This window comes from Narcine bancroftii, chromosome 6, assembly GCF_036971445.1.
Source record: "Narcine bancroftii isolate sNarBan1 chromosome 6, sNarBan1.hap1, whole genome shotgun sequence".
NCBI lineage: Eukaryota > Metazoa > Chordata > Chondrichthyes > Torpediniformes > Narcinidae > Narcine > Narcine bancroftii.
Window position 1 is genome coordinate 74341934 of NC_091474.1, and position 21088 is coordinate 74363021.

At 41.9% G+C, this 21088-nt stretch overlaps 1 protein-coding gene across 3 annotated transcripts in view; it reads right to left on the reverse strand.

The window, feature by feature from the left end:
• polr3a (polymerase (RNA) III (DNA directed) polypeptide A) overlaps positions 1-21088 on the reverse strand; it is a 71649-nt gene that overhangs the window by 16703 nt on the left and 33858 nt on the right. For all 3 annotated transcript variants that reach the window (XR_011340173.1, XM_069885383.1, XM_069885384.1), the window contains exons 17-25: positions 20934-21045; positions 19103-19221; positions 18876-19013; positions 16377-16547; positions 13954-14067; positions 7135-7221; positions 6848-6930; positions 3283-3453; positions 1214-1307 (exon numbers count right to left, since the gene is read on the reverse strand). Coding sequence is in view for 2 of the 3 variants with exons in the window: in XM_069885383.1 (XP_069741484.1) it covers positions 1214-1307; positions 3283-3453; positions 6848-6930; positions 7135-7221; positions 13954-14067; positions 16377-16547; positions 18876-19013; positions 19103-19221; positions 20934-21045 (1089 nt within the window). In the remaining variant the exon portion in view is untranslated. The remainder of the gene's footprint in view (positions 1-1213; positions 1308-3282; positions 3454-6847; positions 6931-7134; positions 7222-13953; positions 14068-16376; positions 16548-18875; positions 19014-19102; positions 19222-20933; positions 21046-21088) is intronic.

A 21088-nucleotide genomic window follows, 5' to 3' on the forward strand; every position in this document is an offset into this window, starting at 1 on the left:
TAATTTTAGAGATTCGCGACATGAACACGCAGGTCCCTCTCAACACCAGCACTTTTTAATCCCACAGCAGGTAAACAATTCTCCACTCCCATGTCTCTGCATTGTCCTGGATAGATTATATGTGGTCCTCTCATTGAAATCACTGACCTACAGCCCAACAGCAGCTCCTGAAGGACCCCATAGGTTGCAGCCAACCAAACCACAAATAATCCTTAATTCCATCTCTTTTAATTTTAATTTAATTTTAGACACCTAGCACAGTAACAGGCCACTTTGGTCCACGAGTCCGTGCTGCCCAATTTACACCCAATTAAATTTTCAACCCCTGATACGTTTAGAACAGTGGGAGGAAACCAGAGCACCCGGGGAAAACCTACACAGACAAGGGAGAACGTACAAACTCCTTTCAGACAGTGCGGAATTCGAACACCTGTCCTGATCGCTGGCGCTATAACAGCGTTGTGCTAACCACTACATCAACCGGTTCTCTCGTCAATGTATAGCCCACACGGCTATATTATCAGCAATCCAGATAGTAATTTTACTAAACTCTGATTGGAATCTGCCCAAATTTCAAAATACACTAAAACCCCTGTAATCCAGAATTCAAACAACCAGCCGCCTCAAGCAACCGGCTAAAGAAATTAAAACGCAGAAAATAAATAGGTAAAAAATACACAAATTTAAAATTGGCAGCTCGCTTCGCTATTACTTCACCCATCACGCAATTAACCAACCGGAAAATTCACTTACCCGGCATCTACCAATCCCCACAAGTGCTGAATACCAGGGGTTTTACTATACATTACATCCACTGACACACTTTCATCTATTCTGCTAGTTGCAACCTCTGCTCCCTTTCGTACACCCACAGTGTCCCCACCAAATCCCATTCTAATTGCATGTTCCAGGCACCTACCACTGTGTAAAAAATGGTATTGTAAATCACTTTTTTCCTCCACATTAAAGCTGTGACTTCCAGTATTTGACATTGCCACACATGGAGAAAGTCCCTGTATATCCATTTCATCAATGCTTCTCATCATTTTAGAAACTTGTATCAGGTTGTCCCTCAATCTTTGATGTCATGATGAGCAAAATTAAGTGATGTTCTAGTTTTGGGAAGGAATATCTAAAATGCTTCATGCATTTAAAAATATCATGCCTGCTGCATGTCTGAGATTTAATCTTAACATTGATACAGATAACTTACTTCGCCAAGCAAAGTCTTTTCAATTCTTCCTTTCACAAGCCGAGCAAAGTCAGCATCGTCATCTTGATCAAGGTGTGCTGTAATAATCGGGGTGCTGCAAGCAAAGTGGAAAAAAAAACCTGGTCAATTGCTGCCCTCACTGCCATCTGAAAAGAGAGAGAGAAAATTGGAAAACAAATTGCAAGTGATTGCCACAGAGTTGTTATGCCACAAGAGGTGAATCATTCAGCACAGTTCGGGCCAGCTCCTAGTACAGGTACACAATCCTTTATCCGGACATCTAAAATCCGGAAAGCTCCAAAATCCGGCAAGTGGGGAGAGAGATGGCAGCATGAGTCGGGCGGGCGGGGGGTGGAGAGACCGGCAGCTTGAATTGGGTGGTCGGGAGACCGGCAGCTGGAGTCGGGCCAGCGAGGGGTGGGGGGGGAATGACTGGCAGCGCAAGTCGGGCCGGCAAGATTGACAGCACGAGTCGGGCGGGTAGGCGGCAGCAAAGGGGAGAGACTGGCAGCGCAAGTCGGGCCGGCGGGGAGGGGAGAGATGGCAGCGTGACTGGAAAAGGGTGTGGGTGGATACGGCAGCACAATTCGGGTGGGATTAAATCTGCCTTTCCAAAATCCGGAAAAATCCAACATTCGAAACACACTGTCCCCCAACGGTTCCAGATAAAGAACTGTGTACCCCACACCATTAGTTCCCCCACAGCTTCTTTTTCATTGCCCTGCAAGTTATTTTCTCCAATCCAACTTTTCTTTGAAATCCCTCACGAACCATTTCTATCACTCCTCCAGACAGAGTTTCAGATCACAACTGCATTCTGCAGGAAGTTCTTCCTTATACTCTTTTTACCAATAACAAAAATCTGTGCTTTTTAGACTTGAACCATCCACTAATGGCAGCAGATTGCCTGCATTTACTCCATTTTAACAAGTAACCCCGTCCTGTCAATGTTCTTTGCTCCGAGGAAAATATCCCCAGTCTTACAAAGGTAAAGATCCTTCCAGGGACAATTCCAGGAAATATTTTGTAAACCCTATGTAAAAACACCACAATCTCCCTTAAGTAAGGTGATCAGAAATGGAGACCTCAAGTTAACCAATGTTTCTTATAAGTTTACATCTGATTCACTAGTTCCTCTCCCAATATGCCCTGCAACCTTTCAAAGGTTAATATACACTCAAGCCCATTGTTTCCAGTCTCCCTTGAAATGTGTCATTTAGTTTATAATGGTTCTCATTCTTTCTACCAAAATGATAACATACAAAAATGTTATTCAGGCAATTCAAATACGGCACCAAATCTAAGAAATTAATCATCAGTAGAACTGACATGACTTTGAAAGTTATAGCATCTTTAGGTTATGCTGGAAGAAGTAAATAAAGAGCAGGCAGTGACGTGCTGCTTATAGATTGTTGGCTGATATGAAAAGTATGTTTTATGCATCAATCCATGAACAAGATGTTTCAGTTCCTTCTTGCCCAGTTTCTCAGGTCTTCCCAACACCCTTTTGTACCTTGATTTTGGGGATTGTGACAGAATATCAATGCGGAAGAAAAAGATCATGAAAAAACGATGACCAGCCATGGCAAATTGGTGCACTACAGGGCAATCTCATGGGGTGCCAGTGAATATGATTTGTCATTTAAAAAATAATGTAGTCAACTTGCTTCTAAGAGGTGGTGTCTCAAGAAAGCAGCCTCTATCCTCAAGGAATCCCCCCCCCCCCCCACCCCACCATCTAGGCAATGCCCTCTTCACTGTGCTACCTCCAGGAAGGAGGTACAGGAGCCTGAAGATGAGGACTCAGTAGCATAAAGACAGCTTCTTCCCCTCTGCCATCAGATTCCTGAATGAATAATCAACCACAGACATTCCTTTACTTTGACTTCTGCTTGTACTTTTCAAATTTATTGTTGTAAGATGGTTTATATAAATGTTTGTACTGTGATGCTTCCACAAAACAAAAGAAATTTTGTGGCATGTTCAAGACAATAAATTGATTTCTAAATTATAACAATCAAATTTTTAAAAAAGCCACAGATGGCAAAACGTAACTGTATTGAAGTTACCTGATGGATTTTGATGCATTGATGATTTCCTTTATTCTGGGTACGCCCAGAGTAATGTTCATGGAAGCTACACCAGCAAAGTGGAAGGTCTTCAATGTCATCTGTGTGCCTGGTTCTCCTATACTCTGTGCACACAAGGCACCAACAGCAGAACCAGGTTCCATCTGAGCTCTAAAGGGGAGGAATACAAAAGATCAGGAAAGAACAAATCACATTTCCTCCAACTATGAAACTTCACCAGAGAATATATGCTTGGCAAAGTCATATAAGCACCACGTACTTTTAATTGTAGTGAAGAATACAGAAGTTGGCCACTCACACCACAAGCTGACTCGGCATTTAGGGATCCCGATAGACCTCTTACGGCAACATCATTTTCCTGTCCTGCTCCTACATTTCCAGGGTTCATAATGCAATCATTAACTGAGCCTTCCCAGATCTCTATGTCAGAACAGGCATTCACCACTCAGTGCCTAGATTTCTACTCAGCTCCCACCCATTGTTTTGACAGTGACTCCTGGTTCTGAGTCTTTACCCCAGGGAAACATTGACCTCACATCCACTCCGTGGAGACTTCTAGGTATTTTTCACGTACTTTTGCTGTGCTCATCTTACCGCGGTTTGTATTTATACCAACAGCTAAAAAAAAAATAGAGGATTAAATCAAAACTAAACACAGGTGCTCCAGTTATCAAAGGACAGTCTGTTATGTGAGGATATGACTGTCGGCACGTTGATTCATATTCATATTCACGGTGATTCATATTCATGTTGATTCATATTCATATTCACGTTGATTCATATTCATATTGATTCATATTCATATTCAGTCTCATTCTATTTACTATGGCGAAAGTAAAGCACAAAATTCTGTGGAGACTGTTGTTGAAGTAAAAACACAAAATGGCGTAGAAACTCAGTAGGTTAAACAGTGTCCTTTATGTAGCAAAGGCAGAGTGCAGCATGCGCGCTACGTGAAGTGTGCAGTAAGAACACTTACTTGATGAGCTGCATTCGCCGGCCATTTTGTAAGCCGGGTCGCAACTCAGTTTGCACGTCGCGACACGACCACACCCCCGCCACCCCCCCGAAAAAGAACCGGCAATCTCCCAGTCTGTGATCGCTCTCTCCAATGTAGAGAATGCTACAAAGGGTGCACTGGATGCAGTAAATAAGTCCTTTGGACGTACAGGTGAAGAGCTGGCTCACATGAAAGTCCTGTTTGGGGCCCCGGACTGTGGTGAGGTAGGAGGTGCAGGCGCAGGTGCTGCACCTCCTGCAGGCACAGGAGGTGCCAGAAATGCAATGGGTGGGGTGGGATGGGTGGATGCGATGGGTGGGATCACAGTGGGAGGGGTCCCTGCAGAAGGCCGAGAGAGGAACAGCGGGAAAGATGTGCCTGGTGGTGGGGTCCTGTATTAAGTGCTGGAAATTCTGGCGGATGATGTGTTGGATGCAGAGGCTGGTGGGGTGGTAGGTGAGGATGAGGGGGATTCTATTGGTTACGTTTGGGGGGGCAGAAGGGGCCAAGGCAGATGAGCGGGAAATGGAAGAGATGCGGATGAGGGCTGAGTCGATAATGGTGAAGGGGAAGCCATGTTTGTGGAAGAAGACAGACATTTTAAAAGCTCTGGACTGGAACAGATGAGGTGGAGACAATGAAATTGAGGGAAGGGGATGGAATGCTTGCAGGGGGCAGGGTGAGAGTAAGTGTAGTTGGAAGGTTTATAGTATATGTCAGTGGAAAGATTGTCTCCCAAGATAGAGACAGAGAGATGCAGGAAGGGGACAGTGTTCTCTGAGATGGACCAGGTGAGTTTGAAGTTGGGATAGAAGTTGGATCTGAAGTGGATAAAGTTGACAAGCTCATCGCAAGAATCATCTAGTCATTCATGTGCACTCTTTTACTGTAGTTCATCAATTTATCCCTTTGAAATATTGACTCAATCAACTTTTGAAAAGACAACCAAATCTAATTCCACCAACCTATCCATTTTGCCATCAATTTTTTTTAAATAAAAAGCTAGGCTCCTGCTTGTTCTTTTGCTGATTTTCTTTCTCTCAATGCACTGGGACTCACATCATTCATGATTTTTAACACTTCTCAAACCTCCTCTTAATCTTTTTTGGATGTCACTGTGCTTTTCACAAGAAGTTTTTCCACAGCGATCTACTATGAACTCTGCAGTTCAATCCACTTTCACCAACTCTTCAGTTCCCTGAAGATAAATAACTTGCTGCCATTTGTATGTAATAGAAATCAACGCAGATGGAAATAAAGGTTGGGATGAGGGTAACATTAAAGATTTGTGGACAATGTTTGTAAATTATGGAGGCTTTTGCTGTCTCTGGAGTTTGTCTTGAGAGAATTTATTCGTGAGAACATCAGGATGTAGACTGACCATCACAGCCCATAACTTTACGTTTAACGTTCAATCCTAAGGCTCAGCGGTTAATGCATCATAGAAATAAAAACAATTTCCATGAAACACAAGGTCTCCACACAATAAAAAGACCAACTTAGTAGATAGTTTTTTTTCCCCAAGCTCACCTCCTTGGCATGATTCTGAGCAAAGACTCAAGTACACAATCAATCAGAACTAAATGTCGGTGACTGAAAACATGTAGAAAGAATTTTGGTTCTGAATCAAGTCCCACCCAAAACGACTTCAAAACAATAATTCTGATTTGAGCTTCACTGAGGTAATGAGTGCCAAGTTTGAGACGTCATCTTTTGAATGACATTTTACTGCTTTAAAGCACATTGGGACTGAAAATATGAAAGATAAACTTTAAAATCAAGTTTCTATTTTGTTCTCTCTCTCTCTCTAATCTAAGTTGATTCATCTCATTAGCCATGGATGAATTTTAACATAATTTAGTAAATATGCTGACAAATACATCTCAGGTAACTGAAACATGCATTGAATGTAAAAACATAAAGTGGAGAAACTCAGCAGGCCAGACCGTGTTCTTTATAGAGCAAAGATAAAGATACATAACCTACATTTTGGGTTTAAGCTCTTCACCAAGAGCAAAATGTAGGCAGGCACCCAAACAAATTGTATGTAGGACACTACCCTGTAGATTTGGCATCCTCTGGTATGGTGGGCTAAATCAGACAATAGTTTATTCATTCTCAAGCAAATCATTGAATGTCAAGAAATCAATTCCATGTGACTGTGTAAGCCAAGCTTCAGAATTTTCCAGAAAATTTTTGATTTTCATCCTTGTCTAGGTTTTGTCAGATGATCAACATTTGCTAATTCTGACCACACTGGGGGAGAAAAAAATCCTCAGCTTTGAACAAATATAAATGCTCCTTTAGAGAAAGGTTACATTCAGTCAGAAAGAATCCCATGCAGCAAAACAAAAGCCAAATGAGATTGCATTGATAAAATGCACTTTGATATCAGCATGAATATTCTCCAAATGAAATTAAATGAGAACTAAAATATAATTCTGAATATACCCAAAAAATAGACTGCAAAAAGATGGATTGAAATGACATCTTGAGGTAAACTGATGACAGCTTACACTTAAAATGGAATACCAGATATCTCACCTCATGTACTTGTCCCTGCAGATTTCGAGAAATTTGTTCACTTGTGTTGGTGTTATTCGGTCCAATTGATAAAGAACTCGAGGCTAAAGAAATAACGAGACATTAGTGAGCAAAATACTTTGAAAGCAGTCGCTTAGGATCCAAAGTAATTATAGTTTATGAAGTTTATTAATGCTGTAAACATAATTCATCCTCACATTTGAATTTAACAAATTACTAGATCAAAGAAACATTTTCTATCTTGTCTCCATATTAACACTTTCCACACATATTACAGAAAGCAGTACCTCAGTGGTGCCATTATCATTAATGCCATATTTATCTCTAGTTTTCTTGATCTTATCAGAAAAATCCTTGATAAAATTTCGGATCGCCTAAAAAGCAATGAAAACAGAACAGATTCAAGTTACAATATTGTGCAAGAAGTCTATTGATGAAGAGATGAAACAATTCCTCAATAATTATTTCACATTCTCAAAATACAGTTTGACATTCATCGAATGCTAGTGTTAACATATTATTGAATTCAGTAAAATCAGATTAAAATACAGACTAATTTTGGAAAATCAAAAGCACATTGTTAAGAAAAAGTTAAATTTTAAGCAAGCAATTTGCTAGTTCATAATTCAAATTTCATGTACAAAAGATACAGCACAATTACTTATTCACATTCGCTGTCACACTAAGTTATTTCAAAGCATTCATGCAGTTCCCATTTTCAATCAAACAGCTGAAAACTGCTGGATTTTATTAATTCCATCTCATTAATCTGATGAGTAGCACTGAATAGTAAGATTTGTGAAGAGTATATATAAAGTGGTGCAACATTGAGAAGAAATGCTTCCAGCAACAAGCTGCCCACAAGTCAAGTGACAAGGAAATATTTTTTACACATTCTCTGTCAATTTGCACCATTCCTCTCTGGGATGATAATATATCATCAATAGAAGATCAAATCCCACTTGCAAAATAGGAGAAAAAAGCCTACAACCAACTATCCAGACAATCTAGCTGGTTGTTAAAATTATTTCACATTTTAATGGTATTCAAAAATTATCAGTAAAAACTAAAACGACAAAACCTCTGCTATCCATGATTCAAACAACCGGCATCCCCAAGCAACCAGCAAAATAATAGCAGAAAATAAAGTAGTTTAAAAAAAATACAGAAATTTAAAATTAGCGTGCCTCGCCATTAGTTCGACAATCATGCAACACGCAATCTCAAGCAACTGGAAAATGCACTACTCCGACATCTACCAATCCCATCAGTGCCGGATACCAGGGACTTTTACTGTATTTAAAAACAAGAATTTTTTAAAAAAGTTATCTTCTTTATCATTTAATTAGAAAGAAAATTTTCACATAATTTGCTCCCTCATAGCTATTCTTCTCCATTTAAAGGAATACCACCCCATGACAAAGTTTGATCTGGTGCAGGCTTAAAGGGAAAATTCCCAGGTAAACTGTCTGTTAAACTGCTCTGTACTCTGAATGTTCCACATGGTCAGAAAACTGCCATGGCAGAATGATTGGAACTTCCAGGTTTGCTCTGGAATTCCTACCCCAATTCTTTACAAAATTGGGCACATGATGAGTTGTTGCACTGGGCGAGAAAAACCATTATAGATTCACCTAACTCTTGATCCATTGTTCCCTTCCCAAGTTCATGGAGGGACAGAAGTGTCACAGTTGATATCTGCCCCAAAATAAGAGAGCAAAAATGACTGACAAATGTTTTCAGTTCTGGTAACCACTTAGCAATGGCCTTGTGACATGAGTGATAACAGATTGAGGAATAAGAGACAATGCGATGTGTCAAATTATATTCTTTTACCACTAAAATTCTTTCAGCTGTGTCACTGATACACAAAGAGGATGAATTGGTTGCTTGCTTTATGACCCTGCTCCTGCCAGCTTTCACTATCAGTGGGATGTGTCTCAATTTGCAAATACCACAAAACTCTGGCTGGGTAACGTATATGCCTGTGTATAAGACCACTGCCGAATTTCCACCTAAAATGTAGGTTTTGAGCTTGACTCACTGAATAAAACTTCTCCAAGCCTGACTGCCCCAATAGTCCTTTACCAACCATCCCGGACCCTGGCACCAAGAGGCAAACCACCATCCGGTTTTCCTTATCGTGTCCACAAAAACATCTGTCTCTCCTCCTAATCATTGAATCCCTTATAACTATTCCTTTAAATGGAGAAGAATAGCTATGAGGGAGCAAATTATGTGAAAATTGTCTTTCTAATTAATGTCACATATTTTAAAAACTAATTACCCAGTAACAGTTTAAATTGTATTAGCATATTTTAAAATAAATCATCGCCGGCTCTCTTAACAGGCTGTTTAAATTCTGTACAGAGCTGATAGCAGTCGGAATGGGCGATGGACTTTGCTGTTAAGGTTCGAATTTTCTACTTGGCATGAGGGAGCACTGAGACTTTGCTGTTAAGGTTGGGATTTTATACTTGGTGTACAAGACGACCCCGGTCTTGGAGTGACATTTTAAAAAGTTCAAGTTCTGCCTTACATGCCAGCATATACAGTAGGTTGTTTACATAAAAGCAGGAAGTTTCAAAAGAACCCTCTGAAACAAGGGTGGCATGGCAATTGGTGTTTAATTACCAATATGGGATCTACAAATATGAAAAGGATCCAGTTCTCCAAAATTTCCCTTCATACTAAAAATAGTTAAAAATATAAAATTTTCATGTTGAGAAGATTCTAAGATCAACAAAAGCAGCAAAACAACTGCTTGCACCAGAAAACACATTTTTAAAAAAATACACAAACATCAAAACATGCCATATAAGTTACAATTACAAGTTTCATTTTTTGTGTTAATTTTTTTTCTCCAAATGTAGCAAAACTGATAAAGGAGGCATTTACAAGAACCCTAAACACTAAAAGACACAACCATCACCTTTATCTCAGTTAATTTCTCATAAGTGGTCCCAGTTAGAGCCATTAGAAAAGGGAAAGATTAATCAGCACAGCAAAATGTTATTGAGTTTATTGCCATACACACATATACATATATCCAAAATTCTTACTGGTTGCAGCCAATCAGATACTATAAAAACCCCAATATCTGAAAGTCAAGCAACCAGCAAAAAAAAAATTGCAATAGTTATAAGGGATTCAATGATTAGGAGGAGAGACAGATGTTTTTGTGGACACGACAAGGAAAACCGGATGGTGGTTTGCCTCTTGGTGCCAGGGTCCGGGATGTGAGTATGCGCGTTCAGAACATCCTAAAAGAGGAGGGTGAGGAGCCTGAGGTTGTGGTACATGTTGGTACCAATGATGTTGGAAGGAAGAAGGAAGTGGTCCTGCAGAATGAGTATAGGGAGTTGGGTAGGGAGCTTAAAAGGAGGACCTCTAAGGGGGTAATCTCTGGATTGCTTCCTGTGCCACATGACAGTGAAGGCAGAAATAGAATTAGGTGGAGGTTAAACATGTGGCTAAAGGGGTGGAGTAATAGACAGGGTTTCAAGTTCTTGGGCCACTGGGACCTTTTTTGGGGAAGTTGGGACCTATAACCGTAATGATGGGTTACATCTTAATCCCAAAGGGACCAGTCTCCTGGCGGGGGCATTTGCTAGGGGTGTCAGGGGGGGGTTTAAACTAGTGGTTTCAAGCTAGGCAGGTCAGCAGGATGAGGGTTAGTAGGCTAAGGAGAGACAAGTTTGAATAGTTTGAGGGAGGAAGAGCAGGAAGTAGTAAAAAGATGTAGTGAAAATTGTGAGAATGGAAGAGAGGAGGATATGCAGAAGGTAGGATGTAGGAGATCCCTGAGATGTATTTATTTTAATGCGAGGAGCGTAGTAGGGAAAATGGATGAGCTAAAAGTGTGGATTGACATGTGGCATTATGATGTTGTGGCCATTAGCGAGATGTGGTTGAAGGAAGGTCGTGACTGGCAGTTGAATGTTCCAGGATTTCGCTGCTTTAGATGTGACAGAGTTGGTGGATTAAGGGGGGGGAGGGGGGGGTGGGTGTGGCATTACTTGTCAGGGAGGATATTACTGCAGTGCTGAGGCAAAGTAGACTGGAGGGCTCATCAAGGGAGGCAGTGCGGGTAGAGCTGAAAAATAAGAAGGGTGAGGTTACTATTATGGGGGTATATTATAAGCCTCCAAATGGGAAAGGGAACTAGAAGAGCAAATGTGCAAGGAAATAGGTGAGATGTGCAGGAGAAATAGGGTGGTGTTGGCTGGGGATTTCAATTTTCCAAACATAGATTGGGAAATTCAGTCAGTAAAAGGGCAGGATGGCTGAGTATTTATGCATTGTGTTCAGTATTGCTTTTTGCAGCAATATGTTGAGACGCCAACTAGAGGGGAAGCAGTTTTAGATCTGTTGTTTGGGAATGCAATGGAGCAGGTGACGGAGGTAAGCATTGGAGAGAACTTCAGATCCAGTGATCATGGGTCCATTAGCTTTAGCTTAATGATGGAAAGGGATAGGTCGGGTCCGAGGTTGAAGGTCTTCGAGTGGGGGAAGGCCAGATTTGGAGAAATGAGAAGGAATTTGCAGAGAGTTGTGTGGGCTGATCTTTTTGCTGGAAAGGATGTAGAGGAAATTAGGGGTGAGATTTTGACAGTACAAGATCTTTATGTTCCAGTCAGGCCGAAGGGGAAGACTAAAGGTTCGAGGGAGCCATGGTTTTCTGGTGAAATTAAGAAGTTGGTTTGGGACAAGAGGGAGGCCTGTACCAAATATAAAAAACAAGGGATTGAGGAGTTGTATGGTCGTTACTTATATTGCAGGAAGAACCCTAACAGGGAAATTAGAAAGGCAAAAAGAAGGTATGAGGAGTCCATAGCTAATAAGGCGAAGATGAATCCTAAGGGTTTTTACAGATATGTGAACAGTAAAAGGAGGGTTAAGGATAGAATAGGACCACTGGATGATGGGACTGGTGAACTATGTCAGGAACCGTATGAGATGGGAGAAATACTGAACAATTTTTTCTCGTCCATATTCACGAGGGAAAGGGACATTGTGCTATACGAGATAAGAAAGGCAAAGGGCTTAGTTATGGAAAGGATAGGGATTAGTAAAGCGAGAGTTTTGAAGCTTCCAGGGTCAATTAAGATGGATGTCTCCTGGTCCTGATGGGATTTTTCCCAGGACTTTAAGGGAGGTCAGGGAACAAATAGTGGGGGCGCTGACAGTGATTTTTCAAAGATCACTGGAGGAGGGGGTGATACCACAGGATTGGAGGATTGCAAATGTTGTTCCATTGTTAAAAAAAGGCAGTAGGTGTAGGCCAAGTAATTATCGGCCAGTAAGTTTGACCGGTGGTGGGTAAGGTTATGAAGGGTACTCTTTGAGATAGTATACACGCATATCTGGATAGGCAGGGATTGATTAGCGGCACCCAGCATGGGTATGTAAAAGGAAAGTCATGTTTGACGAACCTTAGTGAGTTTTTTGAGGAAGTGACAGAAAAGGTGGATGAAGGTAGAGCGGTTGATGTGATCTATTTGGATTTTAGTAAGGCTTTTGATAAGATTCCGCATGGAAGGTTAATAAGGAAGGTTCAGTCACTAGGGATTAGTAGAGAGATTGTGACATGGGTTCAGAGGTGGCTGGGAAATAGACAGCAGAGAGCCATGGTGGACAATGCAGAGGAATTAGGGGAGATGGGGAGAAGGCAGGTAGGTGGAGTTTGGTCATAAATTAGATTAGCCATGATTGTATTGAATGGTGGAGCAGGTGCAATGGGCCATTTTTGGCCTACTCCTGTTCCTACTTCCTATGTTCCTATGTAACTGACTGTCAGGTTGGAAGCCTGTGACAAGCGGGGGTGCCTTGTTGTTTATCATTTATATTAATGATTTAGAGGAGGGTGTGGTTTACTGGGTAAGCAAATATCCAGATGATATGAAAATAGGGGGAGTGGTGGATAGTGAGGTAGATTTTCTTGGATTTCAGAAGAATTTGGTTTGTTTGGAAGAGTGGGCTGAAAGATGGCAGGTGGAATTCAATGTAGACAAGTGTGAGGTTTTGCATTTCGGTAAAAATAACCAGAATAGGACATATACAGTTAAGAGGAGGGCATTGAGGCATGCAGAGGAGCAAAGGGACCTGGGGGGGGGGGGTTATGGTACAGAGTTCACTGAAGGTGGATTCCCATGTAGACAGGGTGGTTAAGAAGGCATATGGTATGCTGGCCTTCATAAATTATAGTATAGAGTACAGGAGCTGGGAGGAGATGCTGCAGCTGTTTAAGACATTGGTGAGGCCAGGTTTGGAGTACTGTGCTCAGTTTCCAAATTATAGAAAGGATATAGATAAGATGGAGAGGGTGCCGAGAAGGTTTACAAGGATGTTGCCTGGCTTACAGCATCTGGATTACAGGGAGAGATTAAGGAGACTGGAACGTAGATGACTGAGAGGGGACTTGATAGAGGTATTTAAAATTATGAAAGGAATAGATAGACTAGGCATAAACAGACTCCTTCCCCTGAGGGCAGGGGAGGTTGGAACAAAGAGGCCATGAGTTAAGGGTAAGGGGGCAACACTTTAGGATAAATATTAGAGGTGGCTTTTTCGCTCAGCGAATGGTGGCAGAATGGAATGAACTTCCGAATGAGATAGTTGCAGCAGGGTCCCTTCTGTCATTTTAGAGAAGGCTGGATGTGTACATGGAGGTGAGGGGATTGGAGGGTTATTGGTGGTGAGCGGGAGGTTTGAGCTAGTGGAGCTGTTCTAGTGAACCGGTGTGGACTCGAAAGGCCGACATGGCCTATTTCCGCTGTGTAAATGGTTATATGGTTATAAATAAATAGGTAAAAAATACAAAAGTTTAAAATTGGCGCTCCCTAATGGTTAGTTCGCCAATCCACACAATGTGCAAAGTCAAAGAACTGGAAAATTCACTTATCTGGCATCTACCAATCCCCATACATGCCAGATACCAGAGGCTTTATTGTACTCTTCCAATTTATACATTAAATTACCACATGGAAATAGATAAGAAATATAATAAAGATAACAGAGGCAAAGGAATGATAAAGGACCAAGAAACACTTCATTTCTATCAAATACATAATATTCTTTGATGGAGGAATAAGAACCTTCCTTACCTGCAGGTATTCATTTTGACAACACATGAACTCGCTTCTCTTCATAATTGCCTCAGAGGTTAGAATCACTTCATTCCTACTCAGAGGTGGTTCACTGCGGGATGGATAAATGGCCTAGGAAGGAAGAGCAAAAGACATCAGGAAGACAGTCCCTCCTATTGAAAAGTAATTTTAAATGAAACAGTCTGACACTTGTGCCTTTATCTTGGAAAGTCTGTCTGTTCCATAGTTATCTTTATATGTGGCGATCAAACATTTCCAAGAACAACCACATATTGCCTCCAGAAACAATAACAGCTCAGATGAAATGAAGATCACAAGGAACCAGCCATGTTAATATTAATTGATATGAAGATGGATTAATCAAACTTGAGAGAACAAAATGGCATTTCTATTCATTTTGCTTGTATAATGATGCATTGTTACACTGCCTCAGTCTGAAGCAACATCTTCACTCATACATTTTCTTGTAACTGACTCAGTTGTTATTCTTAGAAAGAGATCCCTTGCTTTCCATCAATGCTGCCTTGATTTCAATTTTACAAATTCTTGAGACAGGAAAATTGAAAGGTTTCAGCGTGACTGAAATCAGAATGTTTTGTTAAAACAAGACTCACCGTTTATATGCGCGATAATAGTTGAATTCTGTGGTCCAATTTTTAAGGTAAAATTTAGGGGATTGACTATTGCACTTTTTAACTGCGGTAAGTAAAGGCATTGGGAGGTCAGTTGGGTGGTCGGGAGTCTGGGACTGGGTGGTCAGACCACATTTGGGGCATCGGGACCTCCGATGGGTGGGCTACTAAGGCAAAGGTCCACGGCCAGGAGTTCGGATGGGTGGGCGACCGAGGCGAGTCTGCGGTCGGGGATTTGGCGGGCGGCCCAGGCCTAGGTGGGAGCCAGTGGTTGAAGCGTTGGGAACTCTGGAGGGTGGGTGGCTGGGGCCAAAAATAGGGGGGCCAACTTTAACACATGGTAGATGGAAAATACCAGATTTTGAGGCCAAAAATAAGGAGTCAACTTTTACATGGTGTCAACGTGTGTATACGATAGGTGTGACAGAAGGATGTGAGACTAACGAACCTGTAATGAAACAAAATTCTGAAAAAATGGAGCTAGGTTCAATCTTTTCTGAAGTACTTGAGGATAATCTATAAGAGCTCATGATCAACGTGAACATAACCGATGACTATTTGTAAAATACTTGAGAAAATTAAAATCACTGACAGGAAATTGAATTAACAACATTATTTATTTAAGCACCAATGATCATCAATGAAAGTAAGATTGCTTGTATTAAAACCTCTCACAGTTTGATTCCTAGAGTCATTAAGCTGGAAAGGATGCAGAAAAAATTGTAATGAGAATGTTACTGGGAATGCTATGCTTAAGTTATCAGGAGTATCTGGTGAGCGGGAGAGACGGGGTAGTGGGTTATATGGAATGAGCTGCCACAGGAAATTTGTAGAACCAGGGACAATTGTGATGCTCAAGTCGTGTAGACAGGTACATGTATAGGAAAGGTTTAGATCAGTGGTTTTCAAACTTTTTCTTTCCACTCACAGAGCATCTTAAGCAATCTGTGATTAGTAAGGGAAGACTTAAGGTGGGATGTGAGTGGGAAGGGAAGGTTGAGAACCCCTGCTCTAGACCCAATTGTTACTGAAACATTTGGCTTGAGAAAAAATTTTCCTTCGAGTTATAAAAATGTGCACATAACGAGTCGATTAGGTACGGTTAAAACAGTGGTTTTCAAACTTTTTCTTTCTATTCATCTACCACTTCCTAATTACAAGCACCTACAGCAAAGGGATTACTTAAGGTGGTAGGTGAGTGGAAAGAAAATGTTTGAAAACCACTGATTTAGATCGATATGGCTTAAATGCAGCCAAATGGGACTGGTATAGATAGGTTGGGCTGAAGGGCATGCTCCTCTCGATAATACTCTATGACTCCAAAGCAGAGGTAGCCAACCTTTTAATTTTTAATCTTTAATTTAGACATACAACACGGTAACAGGCCATTTCAGGCCATGTGTACGGACTAGGAGTGTAGGTTAAATGGGCACCACAGACACAGAGGCCGAAATGGCCTGTAATTGTGCTGTATGTCTAAATTAGAAATGTAAAATTAAAAGGTTGGCCACTGCTGCTCTAAAGGAACTGCAAATCCACATTGTTATGCCATAGACTTGTTAATGCTTCATGTTCCCTGCCTCATTTCCAGCCTCTAGCTGATGAAATTGTCAACAAGTACCCACATTTTAATGAACAAAATTAAGAACAAGAATATTCTTTGCACATATTTAACACTGAGCTTGCAGAAATATAGTTTGTAGAAGCAACAAAACTTTTCATGTTTATTATCTTATCCAAAATACAACATACCACAGTATGGAGCACGTAATTAAAAACTCTCATTACCCTAACATTATCCAGAACACGTTTAAATTCCATTGGCTCATCCTTGCCTTCCATAGCTGCTGGATCTAAGCCGTCTCCACCATAGATAAACTGGACAATGTCACCAGTGGAGCTGCGAACTGTCAGATCGTATTGCGTGCAAAGATCCTCTAACGATTTTACCAGACGCCTCTGGAAAAACAAAAAAGGGATAATAAAAAATAAGCTACTTTAATCAAACTGTACAAACCAGTAAATAAAGTCATTCTTAATATTTTACTATCCTCAGAAATAGCTTCAAAATTTAGGGAAAATGATCTGACAGTTAACTCAGGCAAACCACCATACCTCTCTCAATATATCACAAAAATGTCAGCGTCTAATCAGAGACCTCATCTGTAGAATGCATATTTTAAATATTGCTGGAATTTAGTTTCTTTGGGTGAGTGGTGGGGGGGAAATAAGAAGAATACCAAGCCTGCTTGGAACTAACTTAGATAAGGTAGACAACCAGTATCTTTTCCCCAGGGCAGGAGTTAGCAAACACCAAAGGACATCTGTACAAAGTGAAGGGAAGAAAGTTTAGGGGAGACATCAGGGATGGTAGTGGAGGCTGGTACAATAGGGGCATTGAAGAGACTACGACAGGCTATGGATGAAAGAAAAATAAGAGGGTTATGAGGAAGGGAGGGTTTAGTTTTTTTTTTAGGTATACATGGGTCAGCACATCATGGGCTGAAGGGCCTGTGCTGCAGTGTTCTATGTTAAAACATTAGCAGATGTATTGTGTAAAATTAAAATTCCCTACTATCACAACCTTGTGTATCCTGCAGCAATCTGCATCCTCTCTACAAATTTGCTCCAATTCTCATTGACTATTGAGCGATCTATAATATAACCCCATGAATGTGGTCATACCTTTCTCGTTTCTCAGCTCCACCCATGTAGCCTCAGTGGACAACCCCTCTACTCTGTCTTGCCTGAGCACAGCTGTGACATTTTCCCTGATGAACAATGCCACTCCTCCCCTTTTTCATTCCCCCACCCCCGCTCTATCGAATCTAAAGCAATGGAAGCACAGAACATTGAGCTGCCAGTCCTGCCCCTCCTGCAACCATGTTTCATTAATGGCCACAATGTCATAATTCCACGTGCAAATCCATGCTCTAAGCTCGTCTGCCTTTACTACAATAGTCCTTGCATTGAAATAGATGCACTTCAGAAAATTTCCACCATGTACAACCCATTGACTTCTAACAGTTTATGTAATTTTCACATCATCTTTTCCCTCATCAACTCCTCTATCTGCTCTGGAACTCTGGTTACCAACCCCCTGCAAATCTTGTATAAACCCCTAGAGCAGCACGACCAAGCCTTCCTGCAAGGATCTTAATCCCACTCCAGTTCAGTGCAAACCTCCCCATTGGAACAGGTCCCACCTTCCCTAGAAGAGAGCCCAATGATCCAGAAACATGAAGCCCTCCCTCCATCACCATGTCTTTAGTCACGTTAAGCTGCATTATCCTCCTGTTTCCAACCTCACTCGTACATGGCATGGGTAGCAAACTTGAGATCAATACCCTGGAGGTCCTGTCCTTCAACCTTGTGCCTAACTCTCTGAACTCTCCTTGTAGGATCTCCTCACCTTTCCTACCCACGTCATGGGTCCCTATATAGACCACGGCATCTGGCTGTTCACCCTCCCTCCTGAGAATGCCGTGAACTTAATCTGATTTATCTCAGACCCTTGCCCAAGGGAGGCAAAAGACCTTCCGGGATACTCGATCTCTTCCACAGAACCTCTCATCTGTCCCCCGAACAATGCAGCTTGCCTCTTCTCCTCCCTTCCCTTTTTTTAAAAATAAAAAAGCCACAGGACCAGACTCTGTGCCAAATACCTGATCTCCGTGGCTTGTTCCTGGTAGGTCGTTTCCCCCACAACAGTATCCAAAATGGGATACTTGTTATTGAGCGACACGGCCATAGGGGTGCCCTACACTGCCTGCCTGTTCCCTTTCCCTCTCCTGTCTGTCACCCATCTACCCTTCTCCTGCCTCCTAGGTGTGAGTGCCTCTGTAGCTCCTGTCCATCTCCACATCTGCCTCCCAAATGATCCGGAGTTCATCCAGCTCCAGCTCCAATTCCTTAACTCGGCTTGTCAAGCGCTGCAGCTGGATGCACTTCTCGTAGATGAAGTTGTCAGGGATCCTGCTGGCTTCCCTGTTGGCCCACATTCTGCAAGAGGAGCATTCTCCTGCCTTGACTGCCATTCCCAGTGTTTATGACTAGAAGATCAAAATATATATCTAAAACCTGCACTTACCTGTGCCTACCTGCTGAATCCTTTTTGTTCCCTGAATAGCATGGCCCTTTCTTCAACTCCTACTATTCCTCACCTCTTACCTATTCTCACCAAAGCCTGACCACTCTCAGCCCACTCCAACGTTTCCATATTCAATCTCTCCGTTTATTAATTACGATAGCACTCATTGCTTGAATGATGTGTGTTGTTGCTATTACCTGCATGTATCCAGTTTCTGCTGTTTTGACAGCTGTATCTACCAGGCCCTCTCGACCAGCCATTGTATGGAAGATAAATTCTGTAGGCGTCAAGCCAGAATAGAAACTGTTTGCAACAAAACCCTTAGCAGCCGGAAGCTGCACAAAGAAAATTATGAATACGATTAGTTATAACATTAATGAAATGAAAAGCATGATCAGAAATGTGTGCGAAGAACCAAGCTCACCTTGGAATGCTTTTCAAAGTGAGGTAGGGATCTGTTCTCAAAGCCATCGGGAACACGGGATCCACTAATAGCTTGCTGTCCTACGCAGGCAATCATTTGAGAGATGTTGATGAAGGAGCCTGTTAAGCGTGTTCATATATCTCAGTTAATATATGATGGTCAGATTGAAAGAAAAACTCCAGTATTTATTCTTAAAGGTTACAAACTACAGATTAATTGGAACACTAAAAACATACGTTGCTATCTGTATGCAATGAGTAATGGAAATTTCAGATACTGGCACCAAAAAAAGAGATAATTTTCCCAGGGAAGGAATTGCAACTGCCAGAGGATATGTCTACAAATTGAAGGGAGGGAAGTTTAGGGAAAACATCAGGGGATGTACTTTAACACAGAGAGTTGTGGATGCCTGGAATGCTTGCCAGGGATGATGGTAGAGGCTGAAACATTAAGGGAATTTGAGAGACTCTAATTCAGACACACGAATGGAAGAAAAATTAAAGGGATAAGGGGTAGGGAGGGTTTAGTACGGCACAACATAAAGGTCTGAAGGGCCTGCACTGTGCTGTAGAGTTCTATGTTCTCTTCTGACATAAAGCAGGCAATTTCAGCTACCTGCCTGCAATCCTCGTTGAACTGGAGTTGCACTCAAGGGGAACAACCTTAAAAGCCCACCTGTTTACATTGGCACACGATGTAGTGTGAAATGGTTGTTAGACATGCCATAATTCAGATTCATTTCTCCCCAGGAGTTACCTCTCACCTCTTTGCTGGGGTCATGGTACTGATAGACCATCAGTATCTTATGTGGGTATTTATTCTTCAAGTGATAATGCCCAATAAGCACATCCTTGCATCTTCCAGCCGTCAGTAACAACCATAGTATAGCTTATAGTGTGTGCATAGCCTCCATCGGTTGTGAACGACCATGGGTATTGCTCCTCTACTAGTCACTGGTTTGTTGAGCAGCATCGACTCTGGCTACTGAGGCCAATCCTCGAACGGCAGGCTCTGCCACAGTTGTTGCATGTGTAGGGCATTGTGAATTGTTGTCCGCTGTGCTCTCCATTTAGCTCTCCGCTCCTCAAACTGACTCAAGATCACTCTTTCGCCTTACTCTACTCTAGGTGTTGATGAAGAGTGCCTTGCCATTTATTGTGGTCATCTGCTGTACCCTCCCAGCACTCTGCGCTGATTTTTAAGGGTTTCATGTCGCGCTTGCAGAGGTCATGAAAGTGAAGCCGGGGTCTACCAACGTTCCTCTTGCCTATTGCTAGTTCTCCGTAGAGGATGTCTTTTGGCAGTCTATCATCCTCATCCTTCATACGGCAGATGTGGCCCAGCCAGCACAATCTGCGTTGTCTTCAAAGTGTGAACATTGTGGGAAGTTCAGCATGGGAGAGAACCAACAGAATTTGGGACTTTGTCCCTTCAGGTGATCCCCAGGATGTGGTGAGGGCTGCGCAGGTGAAACTATTGAGTTTCCTCCCCTGGTTGGAGTAGGTGGTCCAAGTCTCGCTACCATACAGGAGGGTACTGATAATGCATGCACTGCACACAGTAGTCTTGATCTTTGCAGCAAATTTCTGATTCTTCCAGGCCTGTGAGGAGAGTCGAGCAAAGATCGATGCTGCTCTGCCGAATCGCCTACAGTGTAAGCGTATAGTGTATGCAATTAATAAAACTGCCAGAATCATTTCTATGACAAACAAAAAGGAATCTTTTATACTCAAGAGTTCAAAATATCCAGGGATCTCGACAAAATGGCATTCCACCCATATTCCAAAGGGAAAGCATTTGCAAGTTGATGACGAGTACCTTTCGCTGTTACCTTTTGAACCGCAGAGGGCCATGGTGAGTGGGCTGTTACTTTTATCCAGCTCCCGAAGGCATGCACTGCCAGCATGGTCTCTAATGACGGAGAGTTCCTTCAGGATCAAGGCCTGGAAGAGGTAAAAATGTAAAATCCATTCAGGTGACATGTAT